Source organism: Oryctolagus cuniculus, chromosome 17 (assembly GCF_051225735.1).
Source record: "Oryctolagus cuniculus isolate XC-2025 breed Fujian yellow rabbit chromosome 17, ASM5122573v1, whole genome shotgun sequence".
In the NCBI taxonomy this organism is placed as follows: Eukaryota; Metazoa; Chordata; class Mammalia; order Lagomorpha; family Leporidae; genus Oryctolagus; species Oryctolagus cuniculus.
This window is the reverse complement of record NC_142883.1, coordinates 46,560,947-46,576,544: the sequence shown is the minus strand read 5'-3', so window position 1 is coordinate 46,576,544 and position 15,598 is coordinate 46,560,947. Positions and strand designations below refer to the sequence as shown.

The 15,598-nt window shown below is 43.9% G+C and overlaps 1 protein-coding gene across 3 annotated transcripts in view; it reads right to left on the bottom strand.

The window, feature by feature from the left end:
* The window catches only part of VPS53 (VPS53 subunit of GARP complex), a 171,904-nt gene that overhangs the window by 29,861 nt on the left and 126,445 nt on the right, over positions 1-15,598 (bottom strand). For all 3 annotated transcript variants that reach the window (XM_089317572.1, XM_070061169.2, XM_089317571.1), the window contains 2 exons: positions 12,243-12,325; positions 11,201-11,279 (listed from right to left, as the gene is read on the bottom strand). In XM_089317572.1, coding sequence (XP_089173698.1) covers positions 11,201-11,279; positions 12,243-12,325 — 162 coding nt within the window. The remainder of the gene's footprint in view (positions 1-11,200; positions 11,280-12,242; positions 12,326-15,598) is intronic.

Genomic DNA, 15,598 nt, shown 5'->3' with positions numbered 1-15,598 from the left:
TTCCGTTGGTTCACTCCCCAAATGGCCACCAAGGCCGGCGCTGCGCCAATCCAAAGCCAGGAGCCAGATGCTTCTTCCTGGTCTCCCATGTGGGTGCAGGGACCCAAGCACTTGGGCCATCCTCCATTGCCCTCCAGGCCCACAGCAGAGAGCTGGACTGGAAGAGGAGCAGCCGGGATTAGAACCCAGCGCCCATATGGGTTGCTAACGATGCAAGCTGAGGATTAACCAAGTGAGCCACAGCGCCAGCCCCAACCTTTACTATTTTTTAAAAATGCGCAAAACACAGCTGGTAGCAATTCTGTCTGGTCACTACTCCAGATGGCTGAGGTCTCACGCAGCCCATCCAGGGTGACTGAAGGTTTGGGTTACTTGAATTGCTCAGGATACTAATGCTAGATTGAACCTACTGTGTGCAGGTCACTTTGTCTTGGGAAAAGGTCTCCTGAGAAACTAACCTTCCTCAACTGAAAACTTCAATTCCCACTTTTTCAGTTTGATTACTGGATTAAAGAGCTACAAAACAGAGACTTAGAAATTCAGACTTTGGGAACATTTGGGAGACTAGAGGTAAGGTTTAGGATGCATCGCTGTGGCCCCAAGCAACGGATGTTTCGCTCAAGTGTACTTTCACTCACTCTTACTCCCCCCTCACCACTTTCACTCCTACAACAATCATTTGCTGGATTTACAGGTACCTTCTGTATGCACAGCACTGAACCATGCATTGTGTGGGGAACAGTAAGGGGGAAGGAATATAATTTTTTTTTAAAGATTTCTTTATTTGAAAGGCAGTGTTTAAAGAGAGGGAGAGACAGAGACAGAGAGAGAAATGGTCCATCTGCTTGTTTACTCTCCAAATGGCTGCAACAGCCAGGGCTGGGCTAGACCAAAGCCAGGAGCTAGGAGCTTCTTCTGGGTCTCCCATGAGGGTGCAGGGGCCCCAGCAATTGAGCCATCCTCTGCTGCTTTCCCAGGCATATTATCAAGGAGCTGGATCAGAAGTGGAGCATCCAGAACTCACACAAGCACCGATATGGGATGCTGGCATCACAGGTGATAGCTTTGCCTACTACAGCACAACACTGGTCAAAGGCAGAAGAAATATTTACAACCATCTACCTTGTGTGTACCTGGCCCTGGGGTTGACACTGTCACACGAACTTACTGCTGACAATGATGCAGTGAGGGAGGTATGGTTACTCTTGCTTTACAGACAGGCTTGAGGACAATGAGTGACAAGCCTAATGAGGCATAACTTGCAAGCTGGCGGGACTGAGGACTGCTGGTTTGTCTAACTCCAAGGCCCATGTTATTTCTGTTTTACTGTGTTATTTTCCAAAAGAAGAGTTATCCCCCTAAATGAACTCCAAATTAGCTGAAAGAATTATGGCAAGAAATATCCACATCTGGAATGAGGGTGTAAATATATAAATGATGCAGTAGTGGTGATGGTGGTGCAGGGGAGGAAGGAATGACCTCTCTCACCTCTTTGCCCAATCATATGTGTTCCTCAACCCCAAAGGAAGGAAAAAAATCAAGATGATCTAGAACAGAAAGTAGAGGAACAAAGGGTTTAAGGTGTTTGTGTATTACCATTCACTGATGGGCTAATGGGAAAATGAATTTAAAAGCAATTAAGCCGGCGCCGTGGCTCAATAGGCTAATCCTCCACCTTGCGGCGCCGGCACACCGGGTTCTAGTCCCGGTCGGGGCGCCGGATTCTGTCCCGGTTGCCCCTCTTCCAGGCCAGCTCTCTGCTATGGCCAGGGAGTGCAGTGGAGGATGGCCCAGGTGCTTGGGCCCTGCACCCCATGGGAGACCAGGAAAAAGCACCTGGCTCCTGGCTCCTGCCATCGGATCAGCGCGCTGCGCCGGCTGCAGCGGCGGCCATTGGAGGGTGAACCAACGGCAAGGGAAGACCTGTCTCTCTCTCTCACTGTCCACTCTGCCTGTCAAAAAAAAAAAAAAAAAAAAAAAAAAAAAGCAATTAAAAAATATCAGAATAGTGGAGCCAGCACTGTGGCATTTTGGGTAAAGCTGCCACCTGCAGTGCTGGCATCCCATATGGGCACCAGTTCGAGTCCCAGCTGTTCCACTTCAGATCCGGCTCTCTGCTATGGCCTGCGGAAGTAGCAGAAGATGGCCCAAGATGTTGGGCCCCTGCACCTAGGTGGGAGACCTGGAATAAGCTCCTGCTCCTGGCTTCAGATTGGTGCAGCTTCGGCTGTTGCGGTCAATTGGGGAGTGAACCAGAGGATGGAAGACCTCTCCCTCTCTTTCTGACTCTCCTCTCTCTGTGTAACTCTTTCAAATAAATAAGTAAATCTTTTAATGAAAGACAACTCACGGAATGCTCTTAACATAGTGCCTCACACACATGAATTCCATGGTAAATGTTAGTTTTGGTCATAATTTTAATAATAAATTCTTTGTACTACAGAATATGCAATCACTAAAAATATGGTAACTCTCTAGATTAAATGCTATAGGAAAGTATTAACATCTGCTAAGGGAGAAAAACAGGTTATAAAACAATGTATAAAATATGAACTTATTTTCATTTTAAAATGTATCTGCATAAAAAGAAATATATCTGTTCACTGGAATTATGGGTAATTTAAATTTTTTTCATTTAAAAATTCTAGGGGTGGGAGTTTGGTGCAGTAGTTAAGCCACTGCTTGAGATGCTTGCACATCCAGGTTGGGATGCCTGGGTTCAAGCCCTGGCTCTGCTCTCAATTCCAGTGGAAGGTAATGTGCATCCTGGGAGGCAGCAGGTGATGTCTGAAGCAGTTGGTCCCTGACATCCACAAGGGACGCCTGGATGAAGTTCCTGGTTCCTAGCTACAGCCTGGCCCAGCTCTGCCTGTTGTGGACATTTGGGGAGTGAACCAATTGATGGACAATTTCTCTCTCTCTCTCTTTCTCTCACCACTCCCTCCCGCCTTCTGCCTATCCCTCCCCCCAATGACAGAAAAAGAAAAAAAAAAAAGACAAACTAAATAACTGTATTTTCTAAAATGAAGGTGATTTGCTTTTATAATAAAATGTAGTTTTCTTCAATGGAAAAAGAAAGATGTGTCTTTATAACTAGAAAGTGAACTTGATGGTTTTCAAACCAGGGTGTTCTGTGGGCCTTCTGAAATAGATCTGCATTTTAATGACAAGGAAAAAAAAATGAGAACAAATTTGAGGACTGTTCTAGTTATTTCCAAATGTCTTTGGGGGATGGTAATATGACTTCCTAAATTAGCACATGTTCACAATCCTCAAACCGATTAGAAATTACATGCCAGACTTTAAGGGAATTTAATTTGCATGGCTACTTTCTGTTTTTTTCTAAAACTACCATTAATGGGCAAAAAGCTAAGTATGTTTCATTTTGGACAGAGGGTTAAATTCTCTCAAGTTCGTGTTGTGAGTGGTCCTAGGAAAAAGGACACAGTGAGGAGCAGTCCATGTGACCATGGGCCTTATAAGGAGGCCACAGATCTTATTTCTCATCCTACTTGTAAGGCCATATTAGACATACTCATTCCTAAGGACTTGCAGAATTTATATCTAAAAGACAGAACTCTTTATATTCCACCAAAACAGTCCAAACAACTATCTTTTCAAGACTCTAGAGACAGTTTTACTTCTGGCTTCACTACTAAGAGACCCATGGCTTTGGGCATAATATGAGAGTAAAATACTCAGCAAACACATCAGAAGGCCAGTTCATTAATTTTCAAGAAAAAATATACCAAGCAGACTGGAATGCCTGGATTGGCTGCCCAACACACTTCCCTCTTGTTGGGAAGTCATCAAGAAAAGCTGAAGACTAACATCTAACGCAGTGACCGAATGCCTGGTGAGATCAGAACCGAGGGTGCATGAACACTTTGTCTGGGGCACACTGACCGACTGCTCTCATTTCTTTCTTCCTTCCTTCCTTCCTTCCTTCCTTCCTTCCTTCCTTCCTTCCTTCCTTCCTTCCTTCCTTCCTTCCTTCTTTCTCTCTTTCTCTCTTTCTCTCTTTCTCTCTTTCTCTCTTTCTCTCTCTCTCTCTCTCTCTCTCTCTCTCTCTCTCTCTTCTCTCTTTCTCTCTTTCTTTCTCTCTTTCTCTCTTTCTCTCTTTCTCTCTTTTTTTTGACAGGCAGAGTGGACAGTGAGAGAGAGAGACAGAGAGAAAGGTCTTCCTTTTCTGTTGGTTCACCCCTCAATGGCCGCTGCGGCCGGTGTGCTGCAGCCAGCGCAAGGCGCTGATTTGAAGCCAGGAGCCAGGTGCTTCTCCTGGTCTCCCATGCGGGTGCAGGGCCCAAGCACTTGGGCCATCCTCCACTGCACTCCCGGGCCACAGCAGAGAGCTGGACTGGAAGAGGAGCAACCGGGATAGAATCCGGCGCCCCAACCGGGACTAGAACCCAGTGTGCCAGCGCCGCAGGTGGAGGATTAGCCTATTGAGCCGTGGCGCCAACCTCTTATTGCTTCTTTTAGGCAAGTTACTTGCCTGATTTTGCCTCCATTGCCACGTTTGTCAACATGACTTATTAAGAACTCCATATGCATAGTGTGGTGCAAATCCTGCAGAGAGGTAAGTTTGAATGCTGGCTCTGCCACATGCAAGTTAACAGATCTTGGACAACCTCTCTGGGTTTCAGTTTCCCTAACTGTGAAAGGGGGAGTAACAGAACTACCTCATAAGTTTACTGTCAGAACTAGATGAGACAATGCATTTGGCTGTCTGATTCCTGGTAAGCCCTCAATAAACAGTACCTTGTTACTGTCTCATTATTCTGAGGGAATAATGCAAAGCAGTCTGAAAGGTAAGGTTGACATAATTTATCAGCAACACTACTGTGATCCAACAGTTACAGCTTTGGAAGCTCCAGTGAACTTTCACCATATTTTGCTTCCTCTGCTTGGCACTGTCCTGTTTAAGGCTGCCCTGCCAGAACCCCATCACTCTGCAATTTCCTCTCCTTGTCCAGCGGCAGGGCTCTTGCCCACGTCCAGGGGAGCTAATAGTTGAGTGTGGGCATTCGTAATTCTGACTTTTCTTCATTAAGCTCAAGGATGCTACCTGCTCAAGTAAGATACCCACTGAGAAGCATCATTTCATTTTCAACTGTACTTTTTATGAGCCTAAAGATTTCAGGGAGTTGATGAACCTGCCACCTGCAAAGATGGCCAGGTCTCCTACTCTATGTCTGCCAGCCCCACCCAGCTAAATATGCTCACCAGAGTTATCCACATCTCACTTTGTCAGCAATCTTTGGTCAAAAGGGTGTTGTTGTGGTCTTTGACTTCTCTGTCTACCCTCAAAGTCATCCAGTACTGCTGTGAAGTAAGTACTGTGTCATGCCACAGACACCCAGAGAAGAACACTTGTAGCCCTCACATTGTTCAAAGCTGAACAGGGAAGGCAGAGATGCAAACATTAATGTAAAACAAAGCAGTCTTGGCGTCTAGACAGTGTGGTGGTTTGAAGGAGAAAGACAAATACTCTGGGTGAGATAAGAACTGGTGACATTGTAAGAATAGCCACAAAAAATGTTGAAAAACAGTGTTCAAAAAGAACAAAGTTGGAGGACTTGCACTTCCTTATGTCAAAGACTACTACAAAGCTGTAACAGTGAAAAGGGTACACTGTCACACACACATGGATTAACGGGACAGACCTGAGAGTCCAGAAATAATCCAACCATTATGTATATTGTTAAATGATTTTTTCAAGAGGGGCAAACTCATCCAGTGAGGGAAAGATCATTCTTTTGGGGGTGGGCATTTGGTATATGGGTTCAGATACCACACAGGGCAACTGCATTCCACTTTGGAGTGCCTGGGTTTGAGTTTTGGCTCTTCTCCAGATTCTAACTTCTTGCTAATGCACATCCTGGAAGGCAGAAGTGAAGGCTTAAATACTTGGGTCTCTGCCATCCACACGGGAGACCCACATTGGATTTCTGGCTCTTAGCTTTGATTTGGCCCGGTCCCAGCTGTTGTGGGCATTTGGAGATTAAACAACTAGAAAGGAGATCTCTGCATGTTTCTCTATCTTTCTGTCTCTCTGCCTTTAAAGTAAATTTTAAAAAGAAATAAAAATAAAAATGGAATCCTCACTTCAACAAAGGGTGCTGTGAAAGCTGGATATCCACGTGCAGATACATGAAGCTAAATCCTATCTTCATACCGTCTACAAAAAATCAAGTCAAGATGGGCTGAAGACTTAAATGTAAGAGCTACAGATCTTTGTAAATTTGTGATTTTGGCGTTAGGCAATTGTGTCTTAGCTGTTGACACCGAAGCATAAGTACCAATAAATTAACAAACAAATCTTTAGCAAAATCAAAGGATATTCTCAGGAAAGGAAAATACAAATGACAAGATGGGGGAACATATTTGCAAATCATATATCTGATAAGGGTTCTGGTATCCAGATTATAAAAAGAACTTTTACAACTCAAGAATGGAAATAAACATAGCCCATTGTAAAAATGGGCAAAGGGCTTAAATGACATCTCTTCAAAGAGGATAGACACATTGCTAACAAGCACATGAAAAGGCACTCAGCATATTCATCATTAGGGAAATGCAAATTGAAACTACAATGAGGTATCACTTGACACCCCGAAGAATGATATAATTTTAAAAAATGGAAAATAGGTGTTGGCAAAGATTCAGAGAAACTAAAATCCCATACTTTGCTGTGGGAATGTAAAATGGTACAGTCACCTTGGAAAACTGTTTGCCAGTTCCTCAAAATGTTAAATGTAGAGTTATCACATGACTGAGCGGATCCACTCCTAGATACATATTGAATAGAACTGAAAATAAAATCTCATACATGAATGTTCATAGCATTATTCCTAATAGCTAAAAAATAGAAATAACTCAAATATCCACCAAATGATGAATGGCTAACAAAAGGTGGTGGATCTATACAACAGAATATTATTCAGTTATAAAAAGGAATGAAGTACTGATGTATGGTACACCACAGATGAAGCTTAAACACTATGCTAAGTGAACGAATTCAGGAAAAAAGGTCACATGTCATATGACTCGATTTATGTGAAATGACCAGAGTAGGCAAATCCATGGGGACAGAAAGTAGATTAATGGTTGTCAGGGAAACAGGGCATGACTGCTAATGGGTATGGAGTTTCTTTTAGGGATGAAAAAGATGTTGTAGAATTTTTTTAAAAAAGATCTATCTATTTATTTAAGAGAGAGAGAGAGAGAGAGAGAGAGATTATTCTCTACCCATTGTCTCACTCCCCAAATATCTACAACAGCCAGAACAGCCAGGGCTGGACCAAGCTGAAGTCAGGAGCCAGAAACTCTATCCTGGACTCCCACATGGGTGGCAGGGATCAGGTGCTTGGGTCATCCTCTGCTGTTTTGCCATGCACATTAGCAGGAAGCTGGATGAGAAGTGGAGCAGCGGGGACTCAAACCAGCACTCTGATACAGGAAGCTGGCACTATAAAGGGCAGCTTAATTCACTGCACAACAATGCCAGCCCTGATACTGTGGAGTTCTATAGTGAATATGCTCCTGTGAATATACTAAAACCCACTGAATCATACACTACAGAAGGACAGATTTTGTGTATATGGATTATACTTCAGTTTTTAAAAAGGGGGCAGATATCTGAACTAAATCTTAAAAGGTGTTATTAAGTAGACAATAATGGGAAGAAAATTCTAGGCAGAAAGAATAGAATGAGGAGAGGCATGGAAGCCACAAAAAAAGCAATGTACATTTAGGGATGTGGAAATGGCTCAGAGAGTAGAGTACGGGAACCTACACAGGTGCGTCCGAATTGAGCTAATAAGCTGGCCAAGGGACAAATAATGACAGCCCTGTAGGTCAACAAGGGGGAGACCGCGTGGTGCCGTCAATGGGAATGAGGTCTCCTCTAGGAGAGTGAGCTACCAAATTGCCTGACTCAGCCCATCTTGTCAAGGAAGCCTCTGCTATTAACTGAGAACATGCAACAACTCTACTCCCCTCTGGCAAGCACAACTTCCACTTCCCTGACCACTTATAAAACACATTTACTTATAACCCAGATGCTTCTGTTTTTCCCTAGCAGAGTAGAAGCTTCGTGAGGACAGTCTTGACTGCATCAGTCCATGCTCAGAGTGCCCTATGGAATTCCTAAGATGTTTAATGAGATTGGCAATTTTGACAAAACCTTCAACGTCCTTAGCTTCACAAACCTTGCTCATTTGGCATGAATGCCCTCCTACTGGCAAGTTTGTTCAAAAGTCACCCTGCTCTATCCCAGACGCTACGTCCTCCGAAGGCTTTCCTTGCCTCCCTTCTTGGCTGTGAACTCGCCCCTCTTTTAAAGAGGTTGTATTTTGTACTTTTCTTAAGGTACTGATTTTTTTCAGACCTTCATGGTACAGTTCTCTTGCTCCATATTTACTGGGATCCAAGCACCTCAGGATACTACAGTCAGTGCCTTGCCCAGCTTTGCAATTCCCAACACTGTGTTGGGTAAAGTCTGAAATGAACTGTTCAACTAGTGGCAAAGGTGACAGAATAAGAAACAGAAATAATCATTACCACACAAGTTTTTAAAAAATCCTAGAAGAGGCTGGCACCATGGCTCACTAGGCTAATCCTCCGCCTTGCGGCGCCGGCACACCGGATTCTGTCCCGGTTTCCCCTCTTCCAGGCCAGCTCTCTGCTGTGGCCCGGGAGTGCAGTGGAGGATGGCCCAAGTGCTTGGGCCCTGCACCCCATGGGAGACCAGGAGGAAGCACCTGGCTCCTGCCTTTGGATCAGCGCAGCGCGCCGGCCGCAGGGGCCATTGGAGGGTGAACCAATGGCAAAGGAAGACCTTTCTCTCTGTCTCTCTCTCTCTCCCTGTCCACTCTGCCTGTAAAAAAAAAAAAAAAAATCCTAGAAGAAACAACACAAAACAGGATGCAGGCACAAATAATAGTGTGTGTTGAATCAATTTGCGACCACTTGGCTTGTTGATTTTCATCACATGGATTTCATTTTGCTAGAACTCCAGAAGACCCAGACAAAAAATTAACGCTCTCCCAGATGCTGCCTGCCCAAGTCTGTGGTTTTCCTATGATATAAACAAAAGATTCTGAAGGTAGGATCTCTGCTAATTCTTGCTGGTGTGGGTCTGGGGGCAGGCTAAGGATAGGGGGATTTTGAGGGAAATCCACCTAATGAGCTGACAGTTCGTGTAAGCAACACCTGCAGTGTTAAGCTCCCTCCAACTGTTATTGTACTGGCAAAAAAATTCCACTCTTACTTTGGTAAATGCAAAAATTCTTTCACCAGCTGCATTCCAATCTAAAGTGTGTGGCAGTTCAAGAGAGATGGCAGCTGGAACATATCACATTCAGGATGTAGGGAATGCTCACCAGCAGCTAGGGGATAATCAGAGCCTACAAAATGAACCCTGAGAGCCATGTTCCTTTAAGGAAATGGATTAGCTTCAACCTGCCTGCTCAGAGTATTCTGCTTCTAAACACTGAGAATATTAGAAATATATGTCGTAACTGATTGGTGAAAGGCTCAGTCTTTTGAAGAGAAACTCCGAGACAGCTGTTATTTCAGGACTTCCCTGTTTGCTTCATGAAACTCCAAAGCCTAAGTTTTGGTTCTGGCCTCATTTTTCTTAAATATTTACAATCTATGGCAAAATCAAGTGTATACCAAATGCCTGCTAACCCGACCTGTGACACGGCCACTCCTCCTGACAAGAGGAAAAGAGAACAACATTTCTTGAGCACCTGCTATGTGACTGGCACCAGACCAGCCCCTCTCTTCACGTTCTATCCTCGCAACAAGTTGGGGAGGCAGACATCCACATTTCACCCACAGAAGAGCCAAATTGGGCCCACTCAGGAAAAGTCATTTGGTCAACACTCTCAAAGGAAAACCTGGAAGGGTTAGATCTGTCTAACTCGAAGTCAAGGTTCTTTCCGTTGCCCTGTGCTACTGGCCTGGATGCCTCAAAGTAGTTGTTTCTCCAGAATGTGCAAGAATGCTACCACAGCCTACGACTCTGGAATTGGAGCTGGCAGGCATTTTCTGCAAAGGAACAGACAGTAAATATTTTAGGCTTTGTGAGCAACATGGTCTTCCTGTTGTCACTCAGTTCCACCACTGTGGCACAAAAACAGCTACAGGTAATATGTAAATGAACAAACGTGGTTGTGGTCTCAAAAAAAATGCATAAAAATAAGCCTTTGGCTTCCTAGCTACAAGGCAGCTTCATGCTGTTTGGGCTTAGAAAGCAACAATCGCCTATTTCCACACGAGAGTGTTCCATATTCAAGACAAGATGGGGGTAGGGTAGGCAGTGAGCAGTGTTGTGGAACAGCCTGCAGCACTGGAATCCTACCTGGGTGCCACTTCGTGTCCTGCTCCCTACTAAGGGCCTGGGAAAGGCAGTAGCAGACAGCCTGAGTGCTTGAGGCCTTGTCACCCATGTCAGGAACCCCTGGCTCCTGGCTTTGGCTTGGCCCAGCCCCAGCCATTGTGACCATTTGGGGAGTGAACCAATGGATGGAGTATCTCTCTGTCTCTCCCTTTCTCTCTGTAACTCTGACTTCCAAATAAATAAGTCTTAAAAAAAAAAAAAAGACAATATAAGGGTGGTACAAGATTTGATCCATGCACTTAAGGAATTATATTTTTTTGAGAGGAAGAAAAAGCACAAGCACATAAAAGCCAAATATAGCAACCAAAGTGGCACAGAATCACCAAAGCAGTGGATCTGAGGGCCAAGGGCTGACTGACAGGTTATCACAATGTTAGAAAACCAGAGTTCACAACCATCAAATAGTTTTGCACTGGCACCAGAGCTCAGAAAGAGTCAGAAAAACTTCCCAGTGCACAAGAATGAAGAATGAGTCAGAGTTACTGCTTTAAGCACTAACAAAAACAACCATTCTTGGGAGACCACAGTAAGGTTTTTAGCATGTGTCAGATGCTAATTAAGATTCACCAAACACATTTGCCACTCCCCCACTCCCCCAACAAAGGACAAGCAACTGACAAAAGGCAAAAGGCAGTAGAAGAAGCGAGTGCCTCAGGGAACTCTGGGAGGTCCTCCCATTCTCCTCTCGCTGGTATCTCTGGAGCCTTGAAGAGCAGAGAAGCAAAGGTCTATGGAAACTACCAGGTCATCCTTGGAAGTCTGGTAGGGACTGGTTTCCTGAAACCGTACCTTGCTCATGGCAGTCAGGGCAGGATCACAAGCAGCATCGAGGTCCTGAACCAGCAGCTGAATACTGCTGGAGATGACACTGCAAATCAAACAAATTATTCTGGTCACCACTGAAAAAACGATTACCTCATGACTTGACACAGCTCCTTCGAACAGTTCAGACACGCGTGTACAAGTGAGATGCGTCATTCCGTCAGGAAGGCATGAGCTTTGATGAATGACAATGGAAAAGCTGTCTGGCTCTCTCTGCGTGTCATGATCTTACTCGGAGTCAACCCCATCACAACACAAGGTTCCAGGTCAGTCTCCCTGACTGCAATTTCAGAAACCCCTCTTTGCAGCCTACTTCAGAAGTACCCATTTCCCAAAAATATTTATGTCAGAACCAAAAAAAAAAAAAAAAAAAAAAAAAAAAAAAAAAAAAAAGAGGTGAGAAAAGAGGAGGAAACAAACTGAGAATCTTGATTTTTCCTACATTTAGTAGTTGACGTAAAAGCAAAAGCTTGGCTCCTCTGTTTCATTTAATGGCAGCAGTAGAGCAACTAATCACAACAAAAACACTGCAAGGTAACACTGAGGAACTATTCCAAATGGTGTGACTGTTTGAACTTACTGGGCAGAGTTGCCAAACACACGCACACACGCACACTGGCTGAAATCTGGTCGTTCACACACCCTATTTCAAAACATGGGGGGTGGGCCTGGCCCTCTGTGGATTTAGGTGACAGCACAGAGGAGACCTGGAACCTGACTTTCCTGCAGGGATGGTTATGGGAAGATTTCTTCTCTTTGATTATTTTCAATAGTGCCACAGTGAAGACCCTATAAGCTAAAAGAATGCCTGCATCTGGGGAGGCAGAACGGGAGGCAGCTGCACCACCTTTAATGCTCGTCCTTAGTGGCTGGTGCAGAACAACCAGGCCCAGCAGAAGGCTCTGGAGACCTCCTAGGTTCTGTAGTGACTAAAGTTCGCAGCCTGGGACATGCTGCTTCCTGAAGCAGGGAGGGCAGGCCCTGGCAGTCACGAGTGTGAGGTACGTACGTGCTGAAGGTGTCCATTTCTCCAGTTAGATTGATTCGTTCAGTCAGACTTACATCAACTTTTTCTTTGAGTTTTTCTTCTAGCTGTCAAGAAATGAGAGAAATAGAAACATGTTTAATGATTACCGAAAGGAGTAAGCTAACAGTAACAGCTAACCTTAAGTTTGATGACGCGGGTATGGTTTTATTGACTGACTCATGTAATTCTCATACCCCTGTGAACAAGATTCTAGAATTATCTCCATTTTGCACATGAGAAAAGGGAGGAGCTACCTACTTAAAATACTAAGTAGTAGAGCCAGGAATCAAACTTCCTCCAAAACCTGCATCCTTTAGTGCTCTGCTTTTTATGACACATCTGTAACTCCCACCATTAATTCTGACAAGATCCAGATTTTAAGATATTTTGTGATTCATGAACTGCAGACTTGATAGTGGTGGTAATATCAGATAAAATATTTAGTAAGTGTTAGAATGAGCCAATTACCTAGATAAAGTGTTGGGGATACATTGGGAAACAAAAGAAATATGGTCCCTGACTTCATTAGCCTATGGTCTAGGACAGAAATAGCCAAAATGCCCCCATAGTTTCAAAGAAAAATACAATTGGCCAGGAATTATAACTATTTGAAAACATCCCTGGAAGTTGGTTAATATAGCACTTCGAAATCTCTCAAACTCTAAGAATGACATTTCGTTTTAAATTTCAAAATGCTCTTAGGGGTATATAAATCAGTGTAAGCTTTTTGGGAAGCAATTTAGTAAGTATACACACACTATTTTTTTTTTAAAGATTTATTTATTTATTTGAAAGTCAGAGTTACACAGTGAGAAGGAGAGGCAGAGAGAGAGAAAGAGAGAGAGACGTCTTCCATCCAATGGTTCCCTCCCCAGATGGCCGCAACAGATGGAGCTGCGCCGATCTGGAGCCAGGAGCCAGGAGCTTCTTTGGGGTCTCCCACATGGGTGCAGGGGCCCAAGGACTTGAGCCATCTTCTACTGCTTTCCCAGGCCACAACAGAGAGATGGATCAGAAGTGGGGCAGCCGGGACTTGAACCAGTGCCCATATAGGATGCTGGTGCTACAGACTGGGGCTTTAGCCCACTGCGACACAGCGCAGGCCCCTGGCATGATTTCTTGAATTTTAGTTTCTAATTCTTCATTGTTCAGATTCTGATTTCTCTTTAGTTTCTTTGTCCATTTCTCTTTACTTCTCTGTAATTTTTTCTTTAAGGAAACTGGGTTGTTTTCCTGTAGGTTTTCTCATGTTTGGGTTTTGTTGATAAAGTCTACAGTTATGAATTGACCTGTTCCTGTGTCCCTTGTATTTCCTGTAAATGGGTAGTTATAAGTGAAAGCTTGATCAGGCTCACATTCTTTGTTCCGAGAAGACTTTGTGACAGTACAGATTTGAGATCTCAGCAGTCACTGAGGCTCAATGCCTGCACCCATTACTCCATTAGGAAGTACAGACACGGATATTTTAAATTTATCTTTCTTCTTCTTTCTTTGTTTAACTTTATTTATTTATTTGAGGGGAAAAGAGGCAGAAAGAGGGATCCTACCTGCTGATTTACTCCCTAAATGCCTGCAACAGCCAGAACTAGGCTGAGACCATAGCAAGTAGTTTGGAACTTAATCCAGGTCTCCCATGTGGGTGGCAGGAACCCAATTAACTATCTTCCAGGTTCTGAAGTCAGAAGCAGAACTACACATCCCAGCTATATTAATCACTAGGCCAAAAGCCCACCTATCTTCTTTACTTTTTAGCTAAACTTCAGCTACAAAGAGAAACTTCTTCCTGTTAATGATACATATCAGATATGAAAGGCAGGACAAAAACTTTTCCTTTATTTATCAATATTTGATTCATACCGGTGGTTCCTTAACATCTTCAAAGGTGATAGATGAAAATTTTTTTAATATTTATTTATTTATTTGAGAAGCAGAGAAAGAGAAAGAGAGGTCTTCCATCTGCTGGTTCCCTCCCCAAATGGCCGCAATGGCCGGAGCTGGGCTGATCTGAAGCCAGGAGCCTGGAGCTTCTTCTGGGTCTCCCACACAGGTGCAGGGGCCCAAGGACTTGGGCCATCTTCTACTGCTTTCCCAGGCCATAGCAGAGAGCTGGATCAGAAGTGGAGCAACTGGGTCTCAAACCAGCACTCACAAGGGATGCCGGCATTGCAGGCGGCAGCTTTACCTGCTACGCCACAGCACCAGCCCAAAGAATGCTACTTTTATAATCAGGAAAAACAACTTGCAGTAAATAAAAATGGCCACATATATGAGTCATCAAAAGTTTCTGATCTAGTAATACTTCTAGAATTTCTAAGAATTTGTTCTAGAAAAGTAATACTAAACATTTAAGGTGCTATATTCAAAAGATGTTATTTGTAGAACTTTTACAAAAGCAAAAATTTGAACAACAAATAATTATCAGGGACATTGTTAAATAATGTGATATAGTCCCTTAATAGAATGTTATATAGCTACAAACAAGGGCAGTAATAAAGATATTACAGCAACAGAAGAAATGAAAATGCTATAATACTACTAATAATAAAGAATACAAAATTGAATTCAGGCTATAAGATATAAAACTATCTATGAAAAAGGATTGAAAAGGAAAGAAAGAAAACATGTCAAATTGCTAACAGAATTATTTGCAGGTGCTGGGATTGAAAGTGATTATTTTTATTGTTTACATTATGGCTATTTTACTCAAAATACTGTATTTATATGTGTGTATGATTTTCTGCACACACATAAAATAGTTAAATAGGGTTTCTATGGGGCTGGCATTGTGGTGTAGTGGGTAAAGCTGCTGCCTGAGACACTGGCATCCCACATGGGTGCTAGTTTGTGGCCCTGCTGCTCCACTTCCAGTCCAGCCCCCTGCTAATGGCCTGGGAAAAGCAGTGGAAGATAGAAGTCCTTGGGTCCTTGTTGCCCACGTGGGAGACCCGGATGAAGGTCCTGGCTCCTGGCATCAGCCTGGCTCAGCTCTGGCTGTTGCAGCCACTTGGAGAGTGGACCAGTGAATGTAAGACCTCTCTTTCTTCATTTCTATTTCTCTCCTCATCACTGTGACTTTCTAATAAATAAATAAATCTTGTTTAAAAAAATAGTGTTTCTTCATAAAAGAGCTCAGAGCCCTGCCCTGGAGGCCCTCACAGACACTGCCATCTTGCCCCAGAGTGCTGGCACTAAGTGGATCGCTGACTGCCAAGTGTTACGGGTCATCCCCTGTGGCACGCAGCGTGATCACATCCCCAGCAGAGCAGCGCCTCTGCCTCTGGCTGGCTCGTCCTCAGCTGTGGGCCTGCGGGAACACTTCTCCAGCTCCTGCTCCTGCA